This window comes from Cibotium barometz, chromosome 6 (genome assembly GCF_041138505.1).
Source record: "Cibotium barometz isolate CiBa-2024 chromosome 6, ASM4113850v1, whole genome shotgun sequence".
Taxonomy (NCBI): Eukaryota; Viridiplantae; Streptophyta; class Polypodiopsida; order Cyatheales; family Cibotiaceae; genus Cibotium; species Cibotium barometz.
Window position 1 is genome coordinate 49,323,429 of NC_141051.1, and position 17,783 is coordinate 49,341,211.

The window sequence follows — 17,783 nt, forward strand, 5'->3', positions numbered from 1 at the left end:
CCCCCACCTTTATTGGTGGTCTCATGGAATCTTTGGGTGGGGGGGGACTCGATCGGCTGTTCGCCTCCATCCGTGCTGCACCTCCATTTGAGTGGTGCTCCATGTTCTTTCAGGATTATATATCTTAATTTTACAATTACTAGTTGGGACCCTGTGCTTCGCACGTCTTTTGAGGCTAGCCAAACCTCCTCAAACCTCTTCCTCCCCTTCTCGAACCTCCAAATTCTTGCCACACGTGGTAGCTTTGTAAAACTCTTCCTTAAGATAATATAGAGATGAATTTCATCATTTGCTTTGAACAGCCTTAGTTTTGCAAAACCTAAGTGTATGTGGGTTTCTAAACAGTCCTTGTCCTAATGTGTGCCTTGCTCTTCTTTTGCTTAATTCTCTCTCTTGTTTCCAACACAATTTGATTAGACTTGGCTACATTTATGGAAATCTTTTTGTGAAAGCAACTCATTTTAGAGGGAAATTCTCCATGGATGGATCTGGTTCCACTTTGAGCTCATCATCGCGCAAGGTGTTACTTGTTGCCACTTGGAGCTTACCACCCCTTTAGCTCCACAATAAATTGTTTTTGCTCCCACTCCTAGTTGAGTCTCTCCTAGAAATCCCTCTTTTGATGTAGCCCCATTTCTAAATGGTAGGCTCAAACAAAAGATTTCTAAAAGCACACCACTCTCCACATGAATTCTCCACATGAATAACACCTTGGATAGAATGCCTTGCATCTGAGTAAATGAAACTCTTCATAGAGTAGTAGTTATTGTGGAGCCACTTTTGTGCTAGGTCGAGTAAAGAGGATAGGGATAAACCCAACTTCCTCACATTTCCTACTTATCGAGTATCGAAATACTCTATCCCACCACAAGTTAGGTGAGTGCTGTAAAGAGCTGAAGCCTCTACTAAGTTACATATTTATCTCACTAAAGGTTACAAGTTTTTTTTTTTTTTTTTGTGAGATGCCACTAGAGGGTAGATTTGAATTGAGTATCGACACTATGGGAGGCATGGGTGCTGCTATAGGCTATAGCATAGGAGGCAACAAGTGCAATCTAAAGGTATGTTGTGTTAGATTACAAGTTTTGAAATCACACATTACCATTTGTCTAATGATTTTTTTTTGGGATCAATAATTATATAACAAAAAACATATCTGCAGCCTTAAACAATCCAGAACCTTAGAACCTCACAAAAGGGTACACCCTACTTGGCTGAACAGAGACCGTAGATCTATACAAGATGTGAGGAGAGAAAAGTTGAAATTTATTTTATGATATTGATATTAATATATTTTATTCCAGTCCTCCTCCTCCTCTTCTTCTTTTTGTGAGGAGTTGTGTGTGTTATTATGCGTTGCCATAGCCTGCACAGTAAGACAGACTTGAAGCTCATAAATCAAGAAATCTCTGCATTCATCGAATATCGCTTGTCAATTCCATATTTTCCCTGCATGTTTTGCATGAAGAACCGATAGATTATCTGCTTTTCTTTCCTCTCAGATAACTGCGTTATTCATGGTTTTCCCCCCCTTTAGAAGATCGCTTGTTGCTTCTTGAAGCAGAAGGAAAGGAGGGGAAAAACTTTTTATCCCTCCTTTTTCTCCCAATTCTGCAGGAAAAATTCATATTCAAACAGCAGAATGCAAAACAACGAAAACAATCGCGCAGCTCTAACTCGTTGGAGCTTTGAGGCAGGAACATATTATTTTTTCTGAATTTTTGTTTTAAATTTACGAATTAAGAAAATCAGGCAGCAAATTTTGTTTTGCTTTTTTTTGTTTGGGGCAGGATTTCGAGCTGATGTATGATACGAAATTTGGTAGGAAATCGAAAAACGGATTTGCAGACATCAATAGGACGTCGGATTTAAAGCCCAACGGTAGCCTGAACAGCACGCAACACAGTAACGGCAACACAAACACAAAAGGAGAGATGGCAGTCTATGAACGATTCATGGCTCAGGTTAGTTATTTTTTTTCTTCCAAAAAGAAAAAAAAATCCTTCCCCGTTTTTTTTCCTGATCTGGACATTTTTGGCCCAGGAAATATCCTGAATCAACTATAGAATCATGTTTTAACATTTGTTGCTTCGAAAATTCTGTTAACAGTGATAATTTTCTTGAAATTACCAGTCTAATGGAGGGGCGCCGAACATGTCTGCTGCAGCAAACGGCTCCTCCGACAAAATGTAGGTTTTTCTTTTATCAAAATCCTGCTGACAGCAGAAAGGTATTGCCAAATTTTTCAGGAGTGTCTGACAAATTTTCATAGAAATTTTTGATCCTATTTTAATTTCCTCATATATGATATCCTGCAGACTCGAATTTTTGTCCTTTTTTTTTTTTTTTTTTTTTTTTTTTTTTTGCATGTGAGAGTTTCATGTGGGTTGATAGATATTTTTCCTCCAAAGCCAATATTTACCTTGCATCGAAAAATAAAATTTCAACTACCCTGCTTATAACATCGAATCACCAGTGATCTATAAAGGGACCAAAAAGAAGCTTTCTAGAACTATACTTGACCACGACCTTATTTGTTGGCTTTCATCTTCAAGTGTTGGAGGCATAGGTGTCAAAACTTGGTCCCAAGCCCATTCTCACGCTTTTACCTTACTAGGAGCTTGCTAGACAACCCTTTCCAAAGCTTTGATAACAACCCTGGAAAGTAGGTTGGCAAATTGGGAAAGGCCACATTGGTTAGAATGCCACATCACATTAAGCTTGGCCTGTTGATAATGTCGTCGAAAAGCTTGGTTGGTAAGTTGGGAAAGGCCACATCGGTTAGAATGCCACATCACATTAAGCTTGGCCTGTTGATAACAACGTTGAAAAGCTTGGTTGGCAAGTTGGGAAAGGCCACATCGGTCAGAACGACATGTCACATTAAGCTTGGCCTTAGGAAAATAATGTTCTAGCTAGATGTGAGTGCAATGGCTGTGGCATTGCCATTGTGTTGCGCTTTCTGTCAACTCTTTGTTGAGGTGCAACAAAATCTATGATGTGCCATGAAGACATGGCATTGGGATTTGTTTTTGATGTCAAACATTGTGGGGATTGCCATTTTCATTTTGTTGGGACGTATTGACAACTATAATTAAATGTAAAGGCTATTTGGTTGCATCCTTTTCAAGTTACAGTTAAGTGCAAAAAAATCTCTTATATAAGTTCTCGTGCACATGCCATTCCTTGATTGGCATCAGGAAAGCAGGATGCTTTTTAGTGACTCTTCACCTCTCTAGTACATGCAGTCAATGCTGTATTACATGCATGCAAGGCCTTTCAAATTTAATGACATAAAAATGGAGTATGATTACATCAAATTCTCATTGAAGTTGCTTATTTGTAAGGGACTCTTGTAACTTGTTGTCTAAACTTTGCTGTAAATAGTGATAATCTCTTTTGTGTTTGGATGGATGTAAATATAAGTAGCATGGGTTATCTCAGTATTTACCTAACTTAAAAAGAAAACTAAAGTCCTATAGGTACTTCACAATCTTTTCTTTGACATATGTCTTGGGGTAACTGGGTTAAGGTCATAGTAACAAGATACTGCCATTTCCTAGTCCTCATTGTTTCCATTTCTGTTTCTTGTTTCCTAATCTCTTCTCAACATATCACTAATGTTCCCACTAAGTTTCAACCATCCCCTTATTTTTCAACTGTCTCCTCCAAATTATCATCCATCCTAAGTTTCTTCTTTATCTCAACTTTCTTCCTCGTCCCAACTTTACTTTTCATTTACACCTTATAATGTTAAACACTAGCCATTTACATCTCCTAGTCTCATGCCAGACATCAGTTGTTTCTGTTCCATGTGATTGTGGTCAAGGTAAAGTAGTGGAAAGTGCTTTGGTTGTCCATCTGCAGCTCCAAACATCTTAAGTGTACTATAGCACAATTTGTCTGCCATTTTAACTGTACTTATGTGCTGTGGCTTTAATGTTTCAGTGTGAAAAGTCTTTTACCACCCTTTGAATCCGTAGAAATGCGGGCATTGGCAGAGAGTCTCAGCAGGTATGTTTGTTAAAGAAACTCGATTACTGTTTATTGATTCTATGATATATGTGTGCTTTTGTAGAATCTACTTTATGGGTAGGGTAATACGTTTATGCTGCATGATGTCTCTCATAATTTTTGTGTGCTTCTGTAGATTGTACTCCATGGGTAGATACTAAAATACGAGGTGCATGCTGTTTATCATCATGTTTTGTGCTGAAGTCTTGCATTTTCCCTGCAGAGATATCCTTCAGGGAAGTCCTGATGTGCGGTGGGATACAATCAAGGGTCTTGAGAATGCAAAGCGGTTGTTGAAGGAGGCTGTGGTGATGCCTATCAAATATCCTCAGTATGTATATGCATTTTTGTTTGATAAGCTCTAGTAGGTAAGAAGGTGTAGTGGTCCTAGTAGTAGTGAACTAACACCTAGGCAACTTAATCAACTACTTGGATGATTGTTGAAAGGGGCTGTGGTTGCCTATCAAATGTCCTTAGTATGTGTTGCATTTTCTTTCTAAGAATTAAAGTAGGTAAGACCCTTATCCTTGATGATGATGAAAACCTCACGCCTCAACCATGATCCTCAAGAGAGGATCATGCTAGTTTTATACTAGAGGGGAACCTTGCTTTTTGCCAAAAAGCTAGCCAAGCTTTTGTTTTTACTTCCTGCTTTGCTTTTGCTCTTTTTCACTTCATACAATAAAATATTACTCAAATAATGCCAGCTTTTACCAAAGTTCTTGTGCTTTGCTTTTCTGGCTTTAGGGCCTTGCTTTCTGGTCCTAGAGCTGCTTTTTGGTCCGGTTCAATCTCCTGTTGTCAATGATGCTCCTTGCTCACGGTCAACTCAGTTTGACTTTTTACTTTTCTCTGCTTTTTGACAAAAAATGGTGCTTTTTCATGTGCACACCTTATGGTCCCTGACCCCATGCCTTCTTCCACTTGTCTAGGCAAGTGTGAATAGTGCTAGGAAAGCCAAATAGTTACAAATGCGTCCTTGAACTACATATCAAGCCTGGAGAACTGAATTTTCAGATTTATTTCTGAACTTTTAGCCCTAGCCCCAAACAGTTTCTCTAGCTCATCCCAAGCTTCTTTGCATGCTATTTATTGCTAATGTGATGAATGATATTGTCACCTAGACTCAACGCAATGATGGATATGGCTTTTCTATCCTTATTAACCCAAAGTTTCATCTCAACATCATTCCCTTCCATTGGTTCATCACCATTCACAACTCCCCACAACTCCTTTTGCATTTAACAAGTATATGGTCCTTGTTTGCCATGTGTGAAAGCCTTCCCTGCTAAACTTTTCAACTAGAACTTGGCTTGTCATGGCTAATGTGGAGGGTCTTACCAAGATTTTTAAATGTATCTTAGCAGTTTCTACTCCCCTTACACTGATTTGAACACTATTTGGCTCAGGTTCGGGTGCTAACTATGATTAAGATCACTAATCACTCACTAAACCCAAGAAATGTAGTCAACTTTCGGGTAGGCAATTGAGTTAGTTGCATTCATAACTGAACCAAGTGGTTTTAGAGAGTGAAATAGCAGCAAGTGAAGAGGAGGTTAACCCACTAATGACTTGGATTAGCTCACCTAATCTTGGATTACTGAAGGTTAATAAAAAACCAATAGAAAGAGGTGTAGATCCAGATCTCGCAAACCACGTCACCAATCCAAATTCTGATTTCACCAGCGTGTTCAGCGTGCTTGAAAACCTCGGACACCACCTTGAATTGACGTACAAATCGCACGGGCGAGACAAGCTATCGATTTCCTCGAAATTTGATGGCGCCGGTTGTAGTCCGTCTTGTGCGCGATGCAGGCCGATTTGCTTCAATTCCTCCTACGTGCGAGGTTGCCCTAGAGTGCTCTAGAAGCTCGTAGTAGGGCTTGGGCAATGGGTGCTTCAGCTAGGAGAACCAAGTTCTCCACTAGCAGTCACTAGTTTGAGCTTGTGGATAAGGTTGAATAAGCTTAACTAATTTATGATTAGCACTAATAATCTTGCTAAATTTTGATAATGCTGAATGTTGAGTATGAGAATGGGTTGCCTAAGCTCTGATACCATGATAAAAATGCAAGAGAATGATGGCTACGAAGTGTATGAAGGTTGCAAATGAAGGCTATGGTGGATTGAAGATGCAGAAAGACATAGTTAGAGCATAATATTAACCCTAATTGCAATGATGAAGATGTAAATTAGCACTAATCAAGAACTCACAACTTGCATTGATGAAAATGAGCTTCATACAACCATTTGTAGCCACTTGATAGATATCCTCCACTTGCCCTCATCCACATGACATACATCACCCCTTACATCATCAAGATTCCACCTCTTTGACATGCTTCTAGACTCTTCTTCACCATTTACACTTCATTCCCTTTGAAAACCTTGTCCCTAAGCTTCACACGCTCCCATACATTGACACATACATGATAACATATCCGGCACCACGTTTGGCACCACATTTTCAACAATTCCGGGCGTAGACATTACGTCCCCAGGCCAACTAGAATACCGTATTGTGAATGTGGGCGCGGACCGAAATCCCCAGCCTCACATATCCAGCCTATTGGCCCTTGGCATAGATATAAGTCTCATGCCATGAGATGCCAGTCCACATGACCCTTGGTGTGGACATTAGTCCCCTGCCATAAAGCATCATGTCCACTATGGAGCTTGTCCATAGGTCCAAAGCTCATTCAGAGGTTGAAAGTGCAGAGAATGTCCAAATGGTGACATTCTCCCTAGCTTCTAAAGAATTGACCTCAGTTGAAAAGCTTCCAAGCATGTTGCTAGAAGCTGCGGATACTCCTGGAAGTATAGTTCATCCATCGACTTTGCATCCATAGGTGAATAGTTCTTGAACTTCACAAGTTAGCGTCTATGAAGTTTTCCACCTGCAAGCTTACGCTCCTTGTAAAACACAATTTGCTCAGGTTGTAACACCTCTTCTAGCTCATCCACTTCCGTGGATCTTCCATAATAGGCTCTGGAGGCTCACGTCCCACTTACTTGGGCAAGAGGCTTACACGGAATGCATTGTGAGATTTCCAATGGTTCCGCAAAGCCAACTAAAAAGCCACCTCATTGATATGCTCAATGGCTTTGAATGGTCCATAGTACCTGATAGAGAGCTTAGGACACATACCCTCTTTTCGAGGCCTCTTTTTGAGTCTGTCTTTCTCAAATTTCAGCAATATCCAATCATTTTCTGTGATGTCCAATTGCCTTCTATGCTTATAATACTCTTTTTATGCTATATTCTCTATTAAGTTCTCCCTTTTTTTGTTCTACCACTTTTAGCTTTATAATTGGACGCCATTTGGCACCACCAGGTGAGAATTCAACTATAAAGGTGGCATATAATCTATATAACGGAAGTCCATCTTTGCATCACTAGGTGAGAATCCAACTATAAAGGTGGTTTTTAAGGCATATAATCTATTGTTCAGCTTATAAATGCGACTTCATCTTGTACCACTAGGTGAGAATCCAACTATAAAGGCTTAAGGGATCTACGCTATTATCTATCTTTACCATCCAAAGTTAAGTCTAATGCACTTCCCTTAATTTCATTGTCTACATGTCTAAAGGCATCATAATTAAACATTTCAAGATACTAAAGAATGCAGTCATTTGTTCCATCAAATTTGTGCATTAGCTTGGAAATGTGAACACATTTTATTTGTTATGCCTATGGGGGGGCTCTTGTAGTTTGTGACATGTGAGGGATTGATCGTAGTAAAACAACCTTAGGCTTAACTAAACTGCACTTAATAACACTTAAGAGATAGACAATGGTGTCGATGCAATGCAATGCAGCTATATTAATCTTGATGATGAAATGTTACAAATGAGATCTATGAATAGATATATGCTTGCCCTAAATGAATATCCTTCTCGGGATGAGAGAGATATGCTGAATGAAGATGATGACTGACTGTTCCCTTCTCCAATGCTGAAATCCACCCTTTGGATGCTGGCTTTCCTCTACGTAGGAGGCAGGGGAATGACTGAATGTTGACTATGACTGAATTGCTGCCTACGAATGTTGTCCTTGTTCCTCAGGCCATAAACGCTGAGAAGAGACGATGAATGAGTGAATGATGCGCTTATGCTTTATATATGAGATGTTGATGTTGGTCGGGTAGAGTAGTGCTGTCGGTCTGTTCTCCACAACCCATAAATGCCAAGAAAACCTCTTGATTTGCTGTTGGCTGGGTCCACAGGTCCCGAGTTGATGTGCTGAATGCTTGGAATGCTTTATGAACTGCTGTAACAACTGGATTAATGCCAAGAGTGCTCTGCTTAATGCTTATGAATGCCTAGAATGCCATGTCACTTGTACACCAACTGGGTGTGCACGTGACATTCCCCTCTGCTAAACTGTTGCTAGGTGGTACATCTGACAACCATCTCCGTTTGTTCACGCCGGACTTCACAGAAAATTAAATTTTGATTTTTTTTTCGACTTATTTAATACACGTGGTGGCCAAAAACTGGGCACTGGACATTATTTGGATCTCCTTCATGTAGGCCTTCCCTTTTTGGACCAGAAAAGCACACGTGTATGCTATTTTAAGCAGGAAAGCCCTATTATGGGAGAAAACTCCAGTTTGGAGGTAGGCGCCTGCCTTTCCAGGTGCATGGGGGCTGGTCAACTGCTTCTCGAAGCTGTTTACAGCCTTCTATCGCGACGACGAATACATAACAAGTGCATGGGAGGTGTTGGCTGACTTCTTCTGCATGTTCTCCACTGTTGGCCAGCTGATTTACAGCCCATCTTTTGGCCCCTAGTGTGGTGTACTGTGCAGATTTGTCATCTTGTTTTATCTGGCATGCTTATGTGTATTTTCAGATTTCATGATTGATTAGATTTTCCATGTTTCAGCTGCTCTTCCGTTTACATTGGTATCAGAGCCTGGCTTTCTACACAGTTGTGTCTAATATGATGCTGGATATGGCTGTAAGGAGTCATTATCCGTGAGAGAAGTTTGGGATTTTGAGGTAGCCCTTGTCTCATTGTCTCGCCTCGAAAGAGATTACCTTTGGTTTAAGCAGCAATGAGCGTGTGGAAAGACTTCATGGCCCTTTTGTCTGTGTAGGGGCACTGCTGCACTCTTGCAGTCTATTCGGTATCATACTTGGGGAACTGGTAGAGAGCGATTCCGGGGCACGGAAAATTCTTTTCTTTTTGAAAAGCTGAAAGATACATTATGGCCAGCCAATCAGATCATTTTGTGGAGAACTCTATCACTCGAACTCGCCGCATGCGGGAAGAAGATAAGAGACAGGGATCATGTTGGGGCTTTGGCGGATAACGATCCACCATTGTCTGCCAGGCTTGAGGATCTGTAGGATATTGATGCCTTGATGAATGAGCTTACAACTTCTATTTTTCTACTGTTCATGTGTGGCATGTGGAGCCTGACATGACATACATGTATGGCTGGTGTAGCCTGACATGGTGTGTGTGTGTGGCATATGGAGCCTGATATGACAGTACATGTATGGTTGGTGTAGCCTGACATGATAGTACATGTGTGGCTTGTGGCGGCTTGACATGATGTATATGTATGGCCCATGGAGCCTGACATGATGAAATTCTCTGGGACTAGCTATCTTGGAGATCTTTTGTATTTATGTTCTGGGAAGGTTCCGGAAGGATCATGAGCCCTGGACATTTTATCGGATACAACTGAACAGTTGGGTGTTTCTTCCAATATAATTGCACTCTTGTGTGTGCATGACTTTGATTTTATCTTTGGATGACTTGTCTTGTTTGCCTGGACAATGCCTAAGATTTCTGCCTGTGTTGTCCATGGGGCCGGGGATGCCTGGGCACCCTCTAGACGTGTATGTGCACACCTGATTGGGACTGACAGGTGGTCTACATGTGTTTTGTAGGTGGTAAGTATTCCCAAAATTTCAATTTACAGCTTTATGAGTTCACATGCTAATAATTATTGATGCAGGTTCACACTCACTTATAAGTGGCCGGACAACTTATAAGTGAGTACACATTGAGCAGGACTTATTTAATACACGTGGCGGCCAAAAATTGGGCACTGGACATTATTTGGACCTCCTTCATGTAGGCGCTCCCTTTCTGGACCAGAAAAGCACACGTGTGGGCTATTTTCAACAGGGAAGCCCTATTATGGGAGAAAACTCCAGTTTGGAGGTAGGTGCTTGATTTTCCAGGTGCATGAGGGCTGGTCGACTGCTTCTCCAAGCTGCTTACAGCCTTCTATCGCGACGAATACCTAACAGGTGCATGGGAGGTGCTGGCCGACTCCTTCTGCATGTTCTCCACTGCTGGCCGGCTGATTTACAGCTTGAACAGAGGCTGGACAGAGGTTAAAAACAGAGAGGAAGAGCTGGTCGTGGGCATCTAGACAGTTTTCCTTCTGACCGGGGGTTTGCAGGCTTGTGTACAACTGCTAGTCGCTTTCTTCTGAGGCTATTGAGGGCTGGTTGACTGCTGAAAACAGCCTTTGAGGGCTGGTCGACTTGCTCTATGAGCCAGACAGGAAGAAGATGATGATGTTGAGTTGTCTCGGGCTGATGTGGGAGTGCTATGGGCTGTCCATAGTTGTACTGCATGTGCTTGGTGCCGGGAATGCTCACTTGTGCTGAGAATTGTCAGCAAATTCAGTTTATGTGATGTTTTCTTGTTTTCATATTGTATTGGAAGAAAGAGGTGCAGCCAGTGGTGAACCCTGGGCACCTTCAAAGTTGTATTGGAAGCAGACTCCTTTTTGGTAATCTAACCATAAGAAGGGGGAGGGGGGGGGGGGGGGGCGTCAGCCCATCTTCTGGCCCCTAGTGTGGTGTACTGTGTAGATTTGTCATCTTGTTTTATCTGGCATGCTTATGTGTATTTTTAGATTTCATGATTGATTAGATTTTCCGTGTTCAGTTGCCCTTCCGTTTACACGTATAAGCCTACTATAGCTAAAGAGACTCTTGCTCTTCCTGAGTGGCAGGCAACCATGGAGGCCAAGATCGATTCCATTGAAAGGAATGATACATGGGAGCTTGTGGATTGGCCTTTGCGTAGGTAGGTCATTGGGGTCAATTGGGTCTTTAAAACCAAGTTTCATGCCGATGGTTCTCTGAACAAACACAAAGCCAGATTGGTTGCAAAGAGGTATTCTCAGATTGAGGATATTGACTATGAGAAAACTTTTGCCCCTACAGCCAGATACACTACTATCCGGATAGTTCTTGCTTTCTCCACTCATCCTCACTAACCAGTTTATCAGATGGATGTCAAGTCTGCCTTTCTCAATGGCGACTTGCATGAGGAGGTTTATGTTGAACAACCTCTAGGTTTTCATTTTCTTGGACATGAGGGTAAGGTGTACAAATTGCACAAAGCTCTTTATGGTTTGAAACAGGCACCCAAGGCATGGTATGATAAGATTGATGCATTCATGCCGTCCTCTTTTTTGTTCGATAGATCCTAACTCCAAGCTCTTCGGAGAAGATTCTACTCCCATCTTTGAGGACAGTACACAATACCGAAGGCTTGTGGGTTCTCTTATTCACTTGACTTATACCAGGTGTGACATTTCTTACACTGCCATTGTTCTCAGTCAGTTCTCTTCCACTCCTCGACATTCTCATTGGCAGGCTGCTTTTAGGGTTCTTCGATACTTATTTGGTACCTTGGACTATGGTCTCTCTTTCAGAGGAGGCATTGAGCTTGTTGGATACTCTGATGCTGATTGGGTAGGTGACTAGGATACAAGGTGGTCCACTTCTGGTTATTGCTTCACTTTAGGTTCCGGCCTCATTTCTTGGTGTTCCAAGAAGCAGGATACCGTCTCAATTTCTTCTACTGAGGCTGAGTCCCAAACCTATTTGGATACTTGTGAGCTGTTATGGTTGATGTAGATGCTAAGTGGCGTTCTTTCGGACTCCTCTGTTCACATACTTACAGATAGTCAGAGTGCCTTGGTGTTGGCTTGAACTTCATCTTTTCATGGCAAGACCAAACACATTGAAGTCCATTTTCACTGTATTCGTGAGCTGGTCACCGACGGCATTTCTTTGGAGTATTGTCCTGCTCAGGACAACCTAGCTGACCTCTTTACTAAACCTCTTCCTTGAGATTTTATTGATTAGCTTTTGACCCGTATGGGAGTCGGTCCACCGTGTTGGAGCTGAGAGGAGGTGTTGGATTGTGTTCATCTCCAACATTTATCCCATTTATTGGACCATTTATGCAACATATTTATTTGATGTATTTTACTTAGTCGTGGGTATTTTTTCCCACATTTTTAGGCACTTTTCCCCAGTCGTAGGTATTTTTCACAAGTCATGGGTTTCTTCTACTGGCCGCCAACTTGGCTATTTGTGCTATATATAAGAGGAGGCTTTTTTTCATTTAATTCATTCATCATTTTGCTCAAGTGTTGGATCATTGTTGGCTCCTCCAAGTCTCTCCTCTGCTTCCGCTTGCTGCCTTCAACCATTCTCTCTCAAAACTACAATAGGGCTCTCTTGTAATATGATTTGTATTATCAAGGAATTTCACATACAAGCTCCATGGCAATGCTTGTCACATTTCCAATGACATTCACGCATATGAAATCAATTTCAAACATGTGTCGTAGTATCCTTCTCTTCTGTGCCCTGCCCTCTTCAATAAGTGCCCGAAGTGTCAGTATGTGATCCAAGGTAGTAAATCCTCTCCTGAAGCCAGCCTGTCCATTTGCTCGATGACCATGCCTCTCTGCCCATCGGCTCAGCTCCGACTCCAATATAGAGCCATATAATTTGGCCAAGTAATGACCAATCATGATCGTCTTGTAGTTGCCTGGTACCATGGGGTCCCCACTCTTAAATAGTGGTACAATGATATGCTGTCCAGCTTATCAGGAAACCCTCACAAATGGCACGATTAAACACATGTACGATGAGCGGAGCCAAAGTGTCTCGTGCATATGAGAAGTGCTCTCCAACTAGCCCATCATATGATCCTGTGCCTTTCCATTCTGTAACCTGTCTATCGCATCTAGCACCATAAGCATAGTAAAAAAGGTGCTGCTAGCCGGTCTAGCTCCCAGTGGAGGGGGGGTGGGGGGATGTCCTGGTGCATCATATAGCTCTCTAGCATAAGTATGCCATGCCTCAGGTGCAATAATCGGAGTACCAGGCTGTCTCTCCTGAAACATCTTCCATGCCCTCTTGCTGTCCTTCCCCAGGAAGAGTTGGTAGATCTCCTCCTCTAGCTTAGCTAGATAGGCTCGTTTCTTCCTCTGCACAAGGCGCCAAAAGATCATCCTGGCCTGTCTATGCGTGTGAGACCCAATGGCAATCTCACGCTGTAGCTGTGCTCGTGTCTCACGACACTCATCATCATACCAACTGTTCTGTGGGGCAGTGCTACGGGGGTGGGTGGAAGGGATCATAGTGCAGGGAAATGCATATGAGGCGGATGCATGTAGTACACCTGCCAATCCTCTCGTGATCTCATCCAGAGGGCTATGCGGGTCTAAAGCGAACAAGCCATTAGATACTGCATCTCGATAAACCCCAACTGTCTCACGTGTAAACTGATCTCTCGGGTACCTAGGTAGATGAGTGGCTGGCCCATCTCTCGGGGATCTACCTACTAGTGTGAAACTCAGGTATGCATGATCGACTGCTATGCGAATGGGCCTACTGGAAATCGTGAAACCCTGCACATCAGGTATCAATGAAGGAGATCCCATCAAGTAGTCCACTGTGCTCGCTCCCCCTCTAGAGTTCCAGTGTGTGAGAACATCTGATCCTTGCCATCTCGATAAGCCATTGTATATGACCAACCCATGTGCATTCCCGAGTGTGAGAAAATGCCTGCCATAATTTGTGATCTCCCCCTCATCCTGTGCTGATGTGTGCAACCCTACATCCTCTGTCGTGGTCTCCCGATACATAGCCTCTTGAGTATCATACAACTCTGTCTGCTCTGTGCCTGAACGTGCATTAAAGTCTCCCAATAGTAATATGTCTCCCATGCTGGCAAACCTTATGATATCATCATATAGTGGTATATAGGGCGACTCTCCTGATGGTGCAAACCTGGAGTGGGTTGGGGGAAAGTAGCATACCACCACATATAGCTCGCGGAGCCCCCCTCTGCATATTCGGACCCACATGTACCTCACATCTGCATCTCTATGTACCACATGTATTTTGTCACGAAGCTCCTCCGTGTAAAGTATTGCCACTCCTCTAGATCCTAAAGATCCTAAAGGCTTGAGAGAGAGCCTAAAGGCTTGAGAGAAAGAGAGGCTTGAGATATGGCCTATGGGGGAGAGAGTGGCTTGAAAGTTGAGAGTTGAGAGAGAGAGAGAGAGAGAGAGGGCTTGATGGTCACTTGAGCAAGACTCAAGAGAGGGGGGGGCTTGATGGTCACTTGAGTCTTGACTCTTGAGTAATGAGAGCCTTGAGAGAAGCTTAGGGGGTGGGCATTTTATAGGAATGTTCAATGGGCCATGGCCATGGCAATAGGCCAAGCAAAGGCCTAAACACATGTGACATGTGACATGTCACATGGGCCACAAAGCAAGCCAAAAACGGCCCTTAAAACGGTCATAAAACGGCTACAAAACGGCATAGGAAACGGGCAGCGCAACGGCTATAAATGGCTATTCGTACCGTACGATATCGTACGGTATCGTACCGTACGACTCGTACCGTATGAACCAGTTCATACCGGTACGAGAAACAACTATGCATCTCGCGGGTCCGATTGGTGACGACTTCTTTGACCATCTTCTCATTGAACTTTCTTTTTCTCTCTCTCGCTTGGCCTTGGCACTTGCCCATGCATAAACACCTTGCCTCCATCCATCATCGGATTTTTCCATGATTCAGTTACTCATGGATTCATTGTAACTTTTGGTCTCACAGATAGACCCTTTGGGTCCTTTGAAGGCATTAAAACTTAATATAACTTCCTCTCTTTCTCTCTCCCTTTTTTTTCTCGGAAAATACATATAAATGCCAGAAATGTTGGCAAATGACAAAAAACACATGGACACAAATATTGGAAAAGTGACATATACAAATGACACAAACACCTAGCACAAGATAGAGAAGGGAAGGGCCTTCTTTGAGAGGGAGCTCACCAACTTGTACCCACTTGCTTTTGTGGTTTGTTTGTACTTCTAACATAGACACATCAGAAAACATATACATGACACAAATACATGATGTTCTACACATTACATATATACATGACACATGCATGTAATACGTGATACAATGGAAAGGCATTCTTATTCTTTGAGGGGAAGCACACTTCTCTCACACATATTCACATGTTTGCCTTTTTTTCTTTTAATAGACATATGAAGGACACAACACATGGGTTATTTATAAAATTCAATATAATAACATGTTGATACATGTAATCGTCTTTCCTTGCTTTTATTTCTCTAGGTATGATAATTATAGTATCCACAAATATAAGCTTAACATGCTCAAAGACTACCTTGTGTGGACCTAGTTGAGTAGTGCACTTTTGTTTGGTCTCTTTTAACACGTTCTGCTGTGTTATGTTACTTTTTATGCCCGACTTGTGCATAATGTGTCAGTTTTTAGTAGTTAATCAACTCTTTGAGACGCCACTATTTACAGAAAAAGCCTAATATTCTAGTTCGTTAGTATTATGCATATAAGTTTTATTCATAAGAATGACAATTTCGATCTCTGTCCTTCTTCATACAGATACTTTACAGGCTTGCTATCACCATGGAAGGGAATATTGCTCTTTGGCCCTCCTGGAACGGGCAAGGTAAGCATTTTATTGCTCCTTAAGAAGCTCATGATAATCATGAAGGATTGGTTTGTTGTGTCTTAGTGCTACATTTTCAGATTGGTTTTGTGTCACTGTTTTCTCTCTACCTGCTTCTCCTCTCATCATTTCTGATAAGAGAGGCACCAGTTTTCTATTTCTAATTTTCTTGATAATTCTGAAAGCTTGACGTCATCAGTCATGGCTTTATACCAGCAAGTCACAGTCAACCATGTATACAGTATTAGAGGAGGATGCACTTGCCGCACTTTTCACTGTACATGTACAGCTACGCAGTACGTGGCGTCGTGGCCTTTTCCCTTTTGGCCCTTTTTTTTGTTTCCATGTTGATGATTTCCATTTTACAAGTGGAACATATGTGACACTCTTTGGTCTCATAAACCCATTGCGTCTTTAGAAGGCGTTAATAAAAACTTTCTTTCCTTCTCGTTCTCTATCCTGATCCCTACTAAGAGCCAGATGCCCTTACTCAACTGTCCGTTCATCAGTTGCAGATCCAAAACATACTCCGGTTACATAGACCACAGGAGGTGAACTTCATCACAGATCTGCGCTCAGTTATGGAGGATGCTACTATTATTGGATGATTCATGCATTCCTCTCACCACATTATACATACTAGCACCTTATGTTAGCCACATAGCTACCGGCATCACTTTTCTGACACATGCTCATAGCATAGGTAGCTAGTTTCTTTTTCAGTTTTCAGTTTTTTTTCAATCCATGGATTAATATCCCATGGATGTATTGTACTTGTCACATGCACCTTGTACTGTGGTGCTATTGTCAGAATGCACAACGGACATAAAGACAACTGCTGTAGAGAGCAATACACAGATGAAAGAAGCTTGTGTAACTCTGCTATATACACCAATAAATCCTGGAAATACACAATACAGGAGTGTGGAGGCAAGGGGCCATTTTATATGGCCCCTAGCTGCTGGTTGGCCAGCCCAAAGTCAGCCGACAGCTGCCCTGGCGCCCACGACTTGTAAAATACTCAGTCGGCCAGCAATCAGGTAGTCGGCCAGTTGTATAGTACAGTCGGGCAGCACCAGATCACATGGGCAGCACAAACACAGTCGGCCAGACATCTGGGGGCAGCCGACAGCCCACACATAGCTCCAGAAAAAATAGGAAAAAATACAGAGAGTGAGGAAAAATGGGACGACACCAAATACGGGCTGGCACACGCACAACAGAGGCCCTGACATAGTGTACAGACAGGAGATGACTACTGTGGAACCAACCCCAGTGAGCTGGAGTGCGGCCGGAGCATAGCCTGAGGTAGATACTTCGTTGAAGAGGTCCGCTGCATTGTCCTCCGTCGAACAATAAAGAAGCAAGATGTCACCAGCCAAGATCTTCTCATGAACAAAGTGATATTGTATCTCTATGTGCTTGGTCCGGGCATGGAAGACCGGGTTCCGAGCAATAGCGATACAGCTCTGGTTATCGCACTGGATGACTGTGGGCTCCTTTTGTGGAAACTCAATCTCGCCAAGCAACCTCCGCATCCACACCACCTCGCAAGCAGCACCACAAGCAGCCCGGTACTCTGCCTCTGTCGACGACAAGGCAATAGTTGGTTGCCTCTTGCTGCTCCATGAAACTACTCCCGAGCCGAGGGAAAAACTGTCATGTGCATAGTGTGTATCTACCGTGTGCTACAGGCACACAAGACTAGCTTCGAGGTTTGGGGAAGCTTGGAGCTAGGCAGGCTGATTGACGAGCTGAGTTAGGGATAGACTAACGGGCGGGCTCCCAAGTATGGACGGGTGGGCGCCCAAATGTGGGCGCCCGATGACCGGCCAAGAGCCTATAAAAGGGTGGCCAAGGTTAGTTATTGGGATATAGAGAGTCTCGCGAGTTTGTGAGAGCTCTATGGTCTTGGAGCCTGGATCTAGTGTAGACGTGCACCTGCTTTATGCAGCCGAGGCCGGCAGCAGTCTCG

At 42.8% G+C, this 17,783-nt stretch overlaps 1 protein-coding gene across 4 annotated transcripts in view; it reads left to right on the top strand.

The window, feature by feature from the left end:
* The first annotated feature begins 1,301 nt into the window (after nt 1-1,301).
* LOC147637827 (uncharacterized) overlaps nt 1,302-17,783 on the top strand; it is a 78,891-nt gene continuing 62,409 nt past the window's right edge. For 2 of the 4 annotated variants that reach the window (XM_086799674.1, XM_086799673.1), the window contains exons 1-6: nt 1,302-1,693; nt 1,791-1,964; nt 2,134-2,189; nt 3,949-4,014; nt 4,238-4,345; nt 15,742-15,808. In XM_086799674.1, coding sequence (XP_086655800.1) covers nt 1,643-1,693; nt 1,791-1,964; nt 2,134-2,189; nt 3,949-4,014; nt 4,238-4,345; nt 15,742-15,808 — 522 coding nt within the window. In that variant the 5' untranslated portion in view covers nt 1,302-1,642. The remainder of the gene's footprint in view (nt 1,694-1,790; nt 1,965-2,133; nt 2,190-3,948; nt 4,015-4,237; nt 4,346-15,741; nt 15,809-17,783) is intronic. The other 2 variants (XM_086799675.1, XM_086799676.1) reach the window with 1 other exon arrangement.